This window comes from Podarcis erhardii (genome assembly GCF_964252035.2).
Source record: "Podarcis erhardii genome assembly, chromosome: 1".
In the NCBI taxonomy this organism is placed as follows: domain Eukaryota; kingdom Metazoa; phylum Chordata; class Lepidosauria; order Squamata; family Lacertidae; genus Podarcis; species Podarcis erhardii.
The window spans coordinates 86,823,185-86,836,622 of record NC_138497.1 but is presented as its reverse complement, the minus strand read 5'-3'; the positions used below and the strand labels follow the sequence as shown (position 1 = coordinate 86,836,622).

At 48.8% G+C, this 13,438-nt stretch overlaps 1 protein-coding gene across 2 annotated transcripts; it reads left to right on the top strand.

The window, feature by feature from the left end:
* Positions 1 to 7,749: 7,749 nt before the first annotated feature.
* LOC309337979 (tubulin alpha-1D chain) lies at positions 7,750 to 13,092 on the top strand. 2 transcript variants are annotated; one of them, XM_081855062.1, is made up of 4 exons: positions 7,750 to 7,865; positions 9,481 to 9,703; positions 10,457 to 10,605; positions 12,011 to 13,092. In XM_081855062.1, the coding sequence occupies exons 1-4, from the start codon at positions 7,863 to 7,865 to the stop codon at positions 12,992 to 12,994; spliced, it is 1,359 nt and encodes a 452-aa protein (XP_081711188.1). In that variant the 5' UTR covers positions 7,750 to 7,862; the 3' UTR covers positions 12,995 to 13,092. The 2 variants fall into 2 exon arrangements, with proteins under 2 accessions (XP_081711188.1, XP_081711187.1); XM_081855061.1 differs by lacking the exon at positions 7,750 to 7,865 and having other exon boundaries at positions 9,442 to 9,703.
* Positions 13,093 to 13,438: the final 346 nt, after the last annotated feature.

The window sequence follows — 13,438 nt, the reverse complement described above, 5'->3', positions numbered from 1 at the left end:
AGCTCCCTAGAAGAAGGCCCTGATGTGAGCAGGAGTTTCCATGTGCTTTCTCCTCCTCTTGAGACAAGCCACACATGGAACTAGCTGGGCATCTGCTGGTGAGGAAATGTCCTGGGTTTGCTATCTCCTTTATGCTCCTGTGGGTGGCTAAGGGGAATATCTGAAAGACAACCAGGGACCACCCTGGAACTGGCGTGGGGACCCCCAGTCCTGCAGCAGGGATGCCAAGATCCAGTTGGAAAGTCTTGCTCCTCTTGCTCAGCTTTGAGGACTGGGGAGGGCTGAACATGGCACGAGAGGTCTAAACCTTTGGCCCTGCACCACAGCCCCCATCTAAACCCTTCCGCGCCCAGGTGGAGAGAGCAAAACCTACAGGCGCAAAAATCGTTAAGTGGACGCCCTCTTGTAAGCAGCGCTCCCTGGCAGGTGGCCAAGAGAAGTTGTAAGGCAGGGCAATTAGCTGAGAGTGAAGGGCTGCAAAGCGTGGATTGTTGCCCTTTGATCACCGGTTTTGAGCACCTCGCACCTCGCCCAGACAGCAGGCGAGCGGGACTGCGCGGCGCATAGCTGCCCCTCCCTAAGGCAGCCGGTGAACTCTGCAAAAGCTACTTTCCAGGTGACCACCCACTCAAAGCCTGCTTGGCGAAGCTTTTTAGGCCTGCTTGCTTTTTGCACAGAACCCGCGATCCGTTCTGTCATGCGGATTAGCAGATTCTCCTTGATCTCTGATGGGTGCCTGTTTACGCGCAGGGCGCGCTTCAGCTGACAGATGGGCGAAACCCCCGTGTTGTGTAAGCAGCTCGTCAACAGCCCCCAGCAAAGCTGGAAAGGAAATGCTCCAGTTCAGCGACAGCCAGCCAACCACACGGGGGCCTGGCTGTGCCAGAAGCCGTTGGGAGAAAAGAGGCAGGGAGGCAGCAGGGCGCAAAAGGGGAGGGCTTGCGGGAGGAAATGATTGGTTCGCGAAAGAATTTTGTTGAGTTAACAAGCAAGCCGAAGCAGCCAGCTCTTGTTGCCTGCGCCCATCAGATGCATGCTGTAATAATACAAACGGGCGGGGGGGGGAGTGGGGGAATCCGTGGCTGAACAGCAGAGCAAGTAATCCGCCTAAATTGTGCAGGGAGAGGCTGGAAGAGAGATTATCCCGCGCGCTCGGGGAGGGACCTGTAACGTTTATTGATTCGCGCTACGTATAGCCACAAGAGAGGAGAGTCCAAAGTCACAACCCGTTCCAGAAACGTCCATGCCAGGTTTTGCACTAGGCCAAGTGACAAATGGAGGGAAATAAATGGGAGTTAGCTGGGCTGTGTTATTCTGTAAACTGCGAGATTAACATTGCTCTGGTCTGTTTTGTCCTGTTAAGTCTTATCAGCAGCATCGTTCATTTCCAAGGTTGCCCAGGGCAGTGGAATGTAAATAGAGCATTCCCAAGGAAGCAGGTTTCCCTGAAGTGTAAAATGGGCTGCGGAAGGATAAGATTAGCCCAACTGAAACTTTGCACAGGGGAAGTTTGAAGTCTCTGCACGCTTCTGCTGCCTGGGACTGGAATGGGGTGGCTCTGTTCTTTCACGCGGCTGCTGACTGGCCTGGCCAGGGACAAGCTGTTCCCTCATTAACATGCACATTCCAGGGCCTCTGGGTTGCTTCTGGGCCACTGTTAACGGGGAAAGATTGCTATAAAGAGGCCAAGGGCACAGTGCCTAATTTCTGGCTTGCTATATTTTGGCACTGAGATCCACAGCAAGGGATCCATCAGTTCCTTGCAGAGCAGAGTGCATGAGGAACCCTGCAGGGGACTTACACCCATCTGGCAACAACACCCATATTTCTGTGTGAGCTTTAGAGCAAATGCACGTGGGGGAGCAGAAGCTGGAGGTGGGGGCTTGCTCAAGTTATGAGTGCTGAAGAGGTGTGGTTATTATTGTTATTGTTGTTGCCATTTGTCTGACTCAAGAGACAATGGAGTGTGCCTCCAGCGGGGTGAAGTCAAACTGCTGCCTTAGCAGCACCAAAGTGACCTCTCTGGGGTGCAAGCCTGGGCACTGTGTGTGTGTGGGGGGGGGAGGGTCCTGAGCTGCCCAGATGATGATACACCCCTCTCTCAGCCTCACTATTGTGGTCCAAGGGAAGGCAGAGCAATATATTTGAATTTTTTTTGTAGGGCCCCAGTTCACAGCCAAAGTCTGCAAAATCTTACAGATATAAATAAAATCCATCTAGATTGCCCTGGTGCAGGGGCCCCCTTAGGAGCAGCCTGCGGGGCCCAATTTGGCCCAATTGCTTTAAAGTCAGCCCTGTTGAGACTGTGCAGGGGTTGGGCTGACAAGCCCTGCACCTTCTAGGTCCCTGCTGTCACTATTCAGAGTACAGACTCAAGAACTTGTTATGGAAATAAAGGGGGGCACTTATTGGAAATCAGTTTTGTCATCTCTTCCCCCCCCCCCAAACCCTGAGACAATGAGCCCAGCCATCTTTTATTCACAGTCGCATAAGCACTACACTACAGCATGGCCATAAACTTGTACGTTCAACTGCTGAAATATACACCCAATATGTAGCAATGGACATTTATGTTACTGCTTTATGAATGAACACTGTGTTTTATGAATGGACCCTGTATTTTGGAATTACCTAAGAGGGAATTCCAATAGGGAGTTCTAGAATCTGACAGCTAACCAATTGGGTACTACCAAACAGCGACCCTTATTGCTGAAAGCAGGGAATGCTTCAGCTCAGCCTTTGCACTGTTGACTGAACAGCCCCTGGTGTGGAGATAATGGAGAAAGCTCATGAATTGTATCCCTTCTGGCATCCTAGCCAACTCTATTACGCTGGTGTAAGCCCTGGTGCATCAGAAGCACAGAATAGTAGCAAATAAAATCCGCTCATACGTCAGCAACTGATGAGACTTGTCAACCAGTTCTTCAAAAATCTTCCTAATTTATAAAGCTTCAAAATACAGACCCAAAGAGAGCAGGTCTGAGAAGAGCGAGGCATACAATGGGCACCACCAGTTAAAAGGCCCTGCTCTGTGTAACTCCTGCCCTGTCATTTGACAGAGTGCCCACTTGCCCTCCTTCTTGACATGGAATGCTCTCTATGGGAGTCTCCAGGTCCAGTACAAAGACCATAAGAAGGGAGAGCAGGGACTTTGAAGTTCCCAACAGCTGTTAATCAAGCAAGCAAGCACACAGGTTACCTTTGTTACAGTCACATGACATGTGATGCTAATTATTTCCCCCAAGAGTTAAATGATAACTAATCAGAGGCACCTACAGGAGAGCTATGAGATTCAGGTGAGGGTCAGATGCCTTGTCAATCCCAGCAGGTATATAAGAGGATGACCAGGCCTGCGGCCTGCCCAGGGCGGAACAGGGTCTTTGCACCTCCGACGGGCGCTGGAGGCGCTCAGGCACCATGCCCCCACTCCGCCTCACTTACCTCCCGCTCTCCCCTCCCCGGACTCTCCTCCTGGTGCCCTCCACAGCCTGGCGCCTTGGTTCACTGCGCCACTATGCCAAATGGTAAAGACGGCCCTGGCTGTGCTCAGCAAGAGATTCTGATGAGCCAGTGTCTTCTCTATCTCCCACATTATTCTCATACATGCAACAAACATGTATTACTACTGTTTGCCACTAGAGGGTGCTACCAACCCAACGTTCAGAATAGTTATGTCCTGGAGAAGTGGGGTTTGTCCACCACAACTCCTTATTGTATGGAATCAGAGACACACAAAAATGACAGACATATCTTTTGCTTTCCCTTACTACTGTTATAACGGAAAAATAACCTGTTCCTTTCCCCTTATGGGGTATCCAATAGCCCGTATAGAGTCCTTAAGTGGGTTCCTTATCAGTAGGAGAAAATAGCAGAGGCCAACCAGAGAATATTGAGGAGCAAAGAATCTAATAAGCCTGATCTTTATTAAACTGTTGCAACCGTGTCCCCCCCCTCACCCCCCGCAGGGAGGGAGGAGAGGAACCCAGAACAATGGCGTGCAAGCCCTTATATAGACATTTGAAATTGCCCATCCTGTAGGATAAGACCCCCCCCCAAACATCACAGAAGGAGGCGGTTTCCAACAGAAATATATGGGGGGGGGCGGGGGGGGCGTCTACAACAGAAATCCTGTCTGTCAGGATACCTGACAATGGTCATTGATTGCTTTACCTGGGCAGCCTGGCCATTCTATTGTGATGGTTAATAGTTTAGTTCCTGAATCCAGGTCACAGGCTCATCCTATTCATACACAAATATGCCCTTGAGACAGGATTTGTAAGCAAAGGACAGTGGGGAGGCTCTCCCCATTTCCTCCCTTACTGCAGAGGAATATTTGCGGTCACTGGAAGAGTCAAAATGGCTTCAGGATTGCTCTCCTGTACTATTTCAGACACATGGTTTATATAGTTATGTATGTGTTTGCCTTGTACATTTATGAACACTTATTTTATATTTGAGACCTTAGAATTCTTATAACACTGCCTCCTCCACTTTTTATTGTTTCCTTGAATATATTTATTTCAACAAAAAGTTCTCAAAGCATATGCAGAGAACTAGTATGCTTGATCTGTGTCGGCCTTGCTCCAAGATGCAGCTGGAAGAAGCATGAGACCTGGGTAAGAAGCCAGCAGCTTCCGGATGGGCTGACAGGCATGGACAGATTCTATCCACCTTCCAGCTGCATGTTGAGGTGTGGTTATTTGCAAAAGATCCACCAGCTTGGAACTAAAGGGAGGCATTCATCTCCTGTCACTCCCCAAAGATGCTGCCAGAGATAGCATATTCTATCTAGCCGTATGAGCACAACTAATATGATGTATGTGTAATAACATACAGTAAAGAAGCAACGACTATGTTCTGCCTCTAGCAATGGAGACGGAATACTTCTGAATGCCCGTTGCTGGGAATGGGAGGTGGGCAGGCTGCTGTGATGCTCAGGTCCTGCTTACAGGCTCCTCATAGGCATCTGGTGAGAACAGGAAGGATGCAGGAGAGAGGGACCATTCGTATAAATGGATGGAGAACTCTGCACCTGGGGCTGGATAGGGCCTCTGGGACCTCCACCTCCAGGCTATGCCTCCCCTGTCCTCTTCATGCTCAGCAAATAGGCTTTCTCCCCCATGGTCTCCAATTGCCATGCAGGGGGCATTGTGAGGGGTAGCAATTGATATAGGAATGGTTCACCCTCCACATGCCCTGCAACCCCCTTACCGAAAATCCATATGCACACAACAATTGGGCTTGAAAAACCCAGAATCTTTGAATTTGGCCTACATGTGCTCCACAGTTGTAAATTGACATCCTATGCCCTTTTAAAATGTGGGGTTTTTTTGGGGGGGAGTTATTGGATTGTTGCTTTTATTTTGATTATATATTTTGTGGTTTTATATTTTGATTTTGTTCTGTGAATCTCCCTGAGACCTCCGGGTATAGAGCAGTATATAAATTCAATCAATTAACAGATGATGAGTCAGACCTAGACTAGGATTTTTGGCCAATGCTTTTACTCTGCCCCCCAATTGGACCATGAAGTTCCTTACCACCAAGGTCTCCAAGGAAGCCTTTTAACCCTTTCCTGAGCATGGCACAAGAGCAGAGTCCTTACCTGCTCCACTGGAGGGTCTCTTTCTGGGGAAGCCTGACTGCCGGGCATGGCTTCTTGACTCTGGCAGCCTGGAATGGAGATTGCAGCTTGGATCCCTTGACGACCGCAGCCCATGAACTCAAGATTTGCAAACTTCCACTAAGATCCATTGCTAGGACCCTTTCCTGAGCGAGATGGCCCACTGCTTTACACTGCGGGTAGGAATTCTGATCCCCCAAAGGAAAACAAGACAGAGAAACCCAGGCGAAAAGGGAAGAGGAGCTTTTCCCTTCTAGGAAAGCACCTGTGAATCTCTGCCCTGCTCCCACCATTCCAGAAAGGCCACTGCAAACAATGGTTCTCTGTTGTTCTTCCCTAACTCTGTTCGTTCTCTGTTGAGACTTGCCGGTTGCCTTGGCAATGCCATCAAAGCATGCTTAGTGGGTTATGCACCACAAGGGGGCAGCGTTGTCCCTTGCTGGCTGCTAGGTTGTTGGGCAGTGGAAGGATAGACTCTATCAAGTCTTGACAAGTCTTACCTATATGCACTCCATGGAGTGACTCCCCCACTCCATGGTGCGCGCCCTCTCTCTCTCTCTCTCTCTCTCTCTCTCTGTGTGTATTGTGGCTCAGCGCAGGGTTGACAGAAAAAATGAAGGAGAACCAACTTCTGCCTTGTCTCATCACTGTCCCCATGGTCACCGCTTGGCTGAACATGCCATTAGGCAAACAAGGAAGCGATTCAAAGGCCAGTGTGGATCAGAGAGAGAGAGAGAGAGAGAGTGCCTTGGCCACTTGCATTAGGTAACATTAGTTGTTGGGAATGGCAAGCAAGGAAAGGGCTGTTAAGAATATAAAAAGAGCCTGCTGGATCAGGCCAATGGCCCATTGAGTCCAGCACTCTGTTCTCACAGTGGCCAACCAGATGCTTGTGGGAAGCCCCTAAGCAGGACTCCGTCACAAGAGCACTCTCCCTTCCTGTGGCTTTCAGCGACTAGTATCCAGAAGCGTTTCTACCTCCAACCATGCAGGCAGGGCATAGCTATCACGGCTAGTTGTGCCTGTGTTCTGTTTGAAGGCTTCCCATAGGCACCTGGTGGGCCACTGTGAGATAGGAATGGAGGGGGAATTTGATTGAGCTTTGTATTTATACTTCTTCAGGTTCAGGGAGACCAGAGGGGAGGGGAGCTGCCTGTTGCAGCCTGATGCTTCATGGCTCCTCTCCAGCCTCCGCTTCTGCCTCTGATTCTGGACTGCGCTCTGCCACAGCCTCTTCCTGCTCACTAAACCCGGTTGCCTCTTCAGCTTCTGACCTCCTCCTCTCAGTCTGCTCCCTCTGACCACTCATCATTGTCCCACCACCAGTCTCCTGGCTCTGAGCCTTCTTCCCCAGCTGGTGCCTCCCACCACGGCTCTGCATCCATCCAGTCCATGACTGGTCCTTGGGAGTCTCTGGCCAGCCCCTCCTCAGCTACCCCGCTCTCTCCAAGCCATTGCCAACCCTGCTTTGTAGCCTCCTTGAATTTTTTTATTTTTCTGGCTGGAATTGCCCTTGAACTCTGATAATGCCTCTTGCTTCCCTGGCTGGAAGGTAGGATATGTATGCAAGTGTGTGTAGAAACTAGCCTACTGCACAAAGGTGTTTAGGGAAGCTTTTAATGTTTAGTAGGTTATTGTATTTTAATGTTCTGTTGGAAGCCGCCCAGAGTGGCTGCGGAAACCCAGCCAGATGGGCGGGGTAGAAATAAATTATTATTATTATTATTATTATTATTATTATTATTATTATTATTATTCACACCTGCTGCTCTGTGCACTTTTGCCTCTGGCCCCACCCATTGCTATCATGTGGCCCTTGGAAGGTTGCTCAGAATGCGGCCCTTTGACAGAAAAAGATGCCCCACTCCATGCTAGCACAACAGCAGGCAGGACTGGGGGAGTTTATAACAAAATACCAGTGTTTTCTCTTTTTTTAAGGTGAGGCTTGGCTGCACATGTAATAATCCTCTGGGGACAGTCCCTCCCCAAGTCCCTAGTTATGTTTGGTGTAACCAAGGCTTAGCTTGGCTTTCTCTGTGAATTGTGTGTTGAGTCCGGCCGTAACTCAGAAACCATTCAGGCTAAGCTCCGTGTCCATCTCTAACAACAAAGCATCCCTCGTGCCTGGAGATGGGCTGCGGAATGTTATAAAAGGCAGACACTGCAGGAAAACCCCTCAGTTACCAGCCTTCGTCCTCTGAGCTCATCGGCGCCAGGTCAAAGGAGACAGTTTTGCAGGATGGTGAGTCTTGCCTGGACTTGTCAGCTGGGCTGGAGCAGCGAGGGAATGGCAGCCCCACTCGGCATAGCCGTCAGGGCCATGTGGAGGCCTCCCTTGTTTTAAATATAGTGCCGTACGATCCCAGTGCCCTTCTAATGGGAATGCAAGTGCTCTTAGATCTGTAGCCAGGGTGTTGTTCGAAGTATGCAAGGTGCAGGGAAAAGAGGATAAAATAATTTCACAGTGTAGGAACAGGAGGGAAGAGGAATTAGCACTCTTGATGGTGGGGTGTTTTTACCAGTTTGCCCTCCCCTTTTTCCTTTTTCACTCAGCCTCAGTTCTAGATAATGGGAAATGGGAAATACTATTTTTTTAAAAGAGAGAGAGAGAGGGGGGGGGAGGGAAGCCCAATCTCTGAACACTGAAAGATTCCAGGAATTCCAGACCCTTATCCAGAGTTCAGTTTCCTCAGTATAAAGGACAGCAGAGACAGTGGTGTCTTTAGGATGTATGGTTTATTTACACAGATATACAACCTGAGCCTATGGTGGAGAGGCTCACAGCATTAACACCCCAAGAGGGCCTTCCTTCTCCCAGAGCCACAGCCTTGGATTCATACAGAAATCAGGCATGGCTATGTCTCTCACAGCTGCCCAGCCCTCAGCCTGCCGCATTTTGCCTCTAGCTCTCACAAACAACTCCCAAGAGGGAGTGGGGGAGGGACGGACATCCATTTGCTATCTGGCATGGAGCCACTTCCTTTGTTACCTTAATGACCCATACTTAGAGGACTATTTCAACAGTTTGAACCCTTGTTAAGATTTTAACACTTGCCAGATCCAGGAATTAGAAGGGTATGGGGCATGCAGCCTACCCCCCCAAAAAAACTTTTTACAATACTATGACAATATACTAACTTTGGAATGCACCCCACCATGTATACCCTGGGTAAAAAACAACAACAACCCTTTAAAAAGAGCTTTTATGGTGTAGTGCAGTCTTCCCCAACCTGGTGCCCTCCAGATGACTGGTGAGGAGATTTTGCTTCTATTCTTATAGAAGAGGTGTCGGCATCTCCTAGCCACTGACTACTGCAGTGTAAAGGCGGAGTTGCTGGAGAGGCAGGGAGATGTTGTGCCAAGGTGTTAGAGCCAAAGGACTCACCAAAATACACTAGAACCAGGAAGATGGTTGTTGCCGGTGCTTTTTTTTTCTGGGAGGGATGCAGGGGTATGTATACCCCTAAACATTTTGTGAATCTTTGTACTTTTGTCCATTTACTGTATTTATTTTTCCCGGTTCGAACTATAAAATAGTGATTTTCTTGAGTCAAAGTACCCCTGAACATTTTTTTTCTTGAGAGAGTACCCCTGAACATTTTTTTTACTAGAAAAAAAAGCACTGGTTGTTGCTCTGGCAAAGTCCAAACTCCTGTCTAGGAGTGCCCAGTGGCCACCCCAGAGCCTGGGAATACTCCACTGTTCAGAAAGATGCACCAATCTGCATTTTTGGTGGCTTGCCACAGGGGGCAGTGTTATACAGGGTAAGGGTGTGGGTGGGAGTTTCCTGTTCTACTGCTGGTAGCCCCTGACATGTAGCTTCCACACCAGTGATGGATCTGCCCCTCTTTCCCCAGCGCGAGTGCATTTCTATCCACGTGGGCCAGGCTGGTGTGCAGATTGGCAATGCATGCTGGGAGCTGTACTGCCTGGAGCATGGGATTCAGCCGGATGGGCAAATGCCCAGCGACAAAACCATCGGAGGTGGAGACGACTCCTTTAATACCTTCTTCAGTGAAACCGGAGCTGGGAAGCATGTGCCTCGGGCTGTTTTCGTGGACCTGGAACCCACTGTGATCGGTGAGGGCTGTGTATTAGGGGTGGAGTCTGACTGGATCCTCTGTGTATTCTGATTGGATACTGATCTGAGGTGGCCCAAGACATTCTGGTGGCTGCCATGGTGGTAAAAATATAATAATAGATGCTTAAGAACTTCCTGCCCTTTAATGGTACCCCAGAGTAGAATTCTTAACCCTGCCTAATGGCCTGAAGCAGCTTGAATGAACTGGTTAAAGAACCACAGGGATCCATGACATTCATTCGTTAAGAATAAAGGTTGTTCTTCAGTTGTTAAGAACCACAAGGTTGTTGTGAGCTTAAAATGGGTTGGAGTTCCTAGGAAGAAAAGTGGAATAGACATGTAATAATAAAACAAATGGATATAGAAAGCAAGCAAGTTTGGTGCTAGGAACCCATTTCAATTTTGCATTGCCACACAAGGGCATTTAAAATGGCAACACCCTCCCAGATTTGTCTTTATTGTCACAGTATGTCAACAGGAGACAGCAAAGACTTTGGAGTGTGGCTTTCTATGGAAAATGTGCTTGCTGTGGTCCATGTCTGTATCCCCTCTCTGCATGTCTACGATGGCCCACTGGCTAGCTGAGAACTCTCTAAATCTGGTGAAAAGATTCTCAGGTCAGGGCTGAACCCATATCATACTCTCAGCTATTGAAATCGAATCTCCATCCAGCCTTGGTCTGTCGGCAGAGTAGGCTAGGAGACAAGAGAGGTGAGGAAATGACTTGACCTACTGTTTGCTCTGCAATCCAGATGAGGTTCGTACTGGCACGTACCGCCAGCTCTTCCACCCAGAGCAGCTGATCACTGGCAAGGAAGATGCTGCCAACAACTACGCCCGCGGGCACTACACCATTGGCAAAGAGATCATTGACTTGGTGCTGGACAGGATCCGGAAGCTGGTAATTGGGCTTGGTGGCATGGGAGACCTGGGGCAGGAAGGGGCTGGATCTGCTTTCTGGAATCTGGAAAGAGTTCTGGTTAATAAATCAGTGGCTTGTGTTGATGCTGCATAAGTTCAGCTTCCATTGCCTCACTCAGGGAACTAGATTATAGTGCAGAAGGCTTATCCACACTTAAGTTTTGCCCCACACTTTCTAGGCACAGGTCCACACTTTCCCAGTCTGTGTCTGAGTGCCCCCCCCCACTGCTTTTCCCAGGAAAACCTGATCTTTACCACTGAATCAGAACAAACGGTAATTCGGATTTTGCCATGGATTGCTATTTGCTCCAATTTGGTAAAGAGAGGGTTTTCACCGAAAAAGTGGCCAGGTGTGTGTGTGTGACACAGACCTATAAAGTCTGGACCTGTGTTTAGAAATGCAGAGCAAAGCTAAGTGTGGATGAGCCCTAAAACGAAGGGCTAAGCACTAAGATTGGAGACAAGCCTTTTACTATCAAAAAGCAAAGGCTTATTGCCAGTCTTGCAGCTTGAACTTTGGATCACCTGACATCACATATTGTCATCATGTGATTGACAGGTGGGCAACCACAACCACCTGTCCAAATAAGTTGTGGAGGGCAGGCCCATCTTGGACGCCTGACTGTAAGCAAGGCTGGGTGCTGTGAACACTTGAGCGCACAGTGACCTGTGGAGCAGGCTCTTTCTCTGCTCATGCAACAGCCAGTCTCCTGCAATGGTGACACAATGGCCGTCTGTCATGAGGACCGATTCTCCACAGGTAATGTAGCAAGTACACCTCTGCTGGAATGAAAGCATTTTAGATCCTTCCTACCACCCAGATGATCGATTGGTGGAGAAATCTGGTTCAGTTTAATTCATGCATCTCAAGCCCGTGCATGAACCATAACAAAACTTTTCTTTGAAATTTGCACTTCTCTGAAGTTTCTGTTGCAGTTCTGCAACAAAATGATGTGTGCAAAAATGCACGTATTAGGGGGAAATGTGCATAATATGCATGCATTAGTGAAAGTAATGAAGAAAAATGCAATAGATTAGGAAATGCAGCTTGCCAAAAATTGTGTCTATTAGTCAAAGCAACATATATTAGGAGAAATCCAACAAAAAAGCTGGTGAATTTTCATGAGGACTTAAAAAATATTCAGCAACCTCACTGAATCTAAAACTGGCGAAATTAGAGACAGAGACGAGTGGAAGTTAACAAATTCATCCATCCCAACTGGCCAGCAATAGGGCTAAACAGAGACTTGATTGTGGATCTCCCAGAGGAATTGGGAGACAATAAAGCAGTGGTTGAGAGAGTTTTGGAGGACTCTATCCCATTATTCCACCCCATTCCCTAACCCCAACTGACCACCGCTTGGTTTGTTTCCTGCATTCCACAGGCTGACCAATGCACAGGACTCCAGGGATTCCTCATCTTCCACAGCTTTGGGGGAGGCACTGGCTCAGGATTCACTTCCCTGCTGATGGAACGGCTCTCGGTTGACTACGGCAAGAAGTCCAAGCTGGAGTTCTCCATTTACCCAGCTCCTCAGATATCAACAGCTGTGGTGGAGCCCTACAACTCCATCCTCACCACACATACAACCCTTGAGCACTCAGACTGTGCCTTCATGGTGGACAATGAAGCCATCTATGATATCTGCCGCAGGAACCTGGACATTGAGCGCCCAACTTACACAAACCTGAATAGGCTCATTGGCCAGATTGTGTCCTCCATCACAGCCTCACTTCGGTTTGATGGGGCACTCAATGTGGACCTGACAGAGTTCCAGACCAATCTGGTGCCCTACCCTCGCATCCACTTCCCTCTGGCCACTTACGCCCCGGTCATCTCTGCAGAGAAGGCCTATCATGAGCAGCTTTCCGTAGCGGAGATCACCAATGCTTGCTTTGAGCCAGCTAACCAGATGGTGAAATGTGACCCCCGCCATGGCAAATACATGGCCTGCTGCCTGTTGTATCGAGGCGATGTGGTGCCCAAGGATGTCAACGCTGCTATTGCCACCATTAAAACAAAGCGGACAATCCAGTTTGTGGACTGGTGCCCCACAGGCTTCAAGGTGGGCATCAACTACCAGCCCCCAACTGTGGTTCCTGGTGGGGACCTAGCCAAGGTGCAGCGGGCAGTGTGCATGCTGAGCAACACCACCGCCATTGCTGAGGCCTGGGCCCGCCTGGACCACAAGTTTGACCTGATGTATGCCAAGAGGGCTTTTGTCCACTGGTACGTAGGGGAAGGCATGGAAGAAGGGGAGTTCTCCGAGGCACGAGAAGACATGGCCGCCCTGGAGAAGGATTATGAAGAAGTGGGAACAGATAGTATAGACGGTGAAGGAGAAGAAGAGGAAGGGGATGAGTATTAGCACAGCCCAATCTGTGTTATATGGGGAATTAAAGTGTCCATTGCCTTGCCACTTGGGGATTCTCTTTGCAAAATAAAATATTAACTGTGTCACAGAAATGTAGTGTAGTTTTCTTCTTGACTCACAGCTGCTGCTTTGCTCTGCTGGTCTATAAGCATCAAGAAGTCACACGCTATTCCTGAAGGTTACAACCTCTGTTCAAATGACACTGTCCCGCATGTGAGACCTGAGACCAATCTACATTAGTAGTCTTCTGTGGTACTGCCACTCCTTGTTTGTCATGATGCCCTTGACAAATGTCCCTCCCTGTAGAAATACTGCTACATAGTTGGCTAATATAATTGTCAGCAGCTTCACCAAGCCAAAATTTACAGGGAGAAGCCCTGACCGTTAAAACCCATGTAAATGTTGTAGAAAACCCCATGACACAATCCTAAGTTAGTC

What these genes read in the sequence shown, in the direction of transcription:
- LOC309337979 (XM_081855061.1), top strand. Translation starts at nt 9,457, where the DNA reads ATGGATCTGCCCCTCTTTCCCCAGCGCGAGTGCATTTCTATCCACGTG. An exon ending in CCTGGAACCCACTGTGATCG is followed by an intron (nt 9,704 to 10,456) that starts GTGAGGGCTGTG and finishes TCTGCAATCCAG; the next exon opens with ATGAGGTTCGTACTGGCACG. An exon ending in TGGACAGGATCCGGAAGCTG is followed by an intron (nt 10,606 to 12,010) that starts GTAATTGGGCTT and finishes TGCATTCCACAG; the next exon opens with GCTGACCAATGCACAGGACT.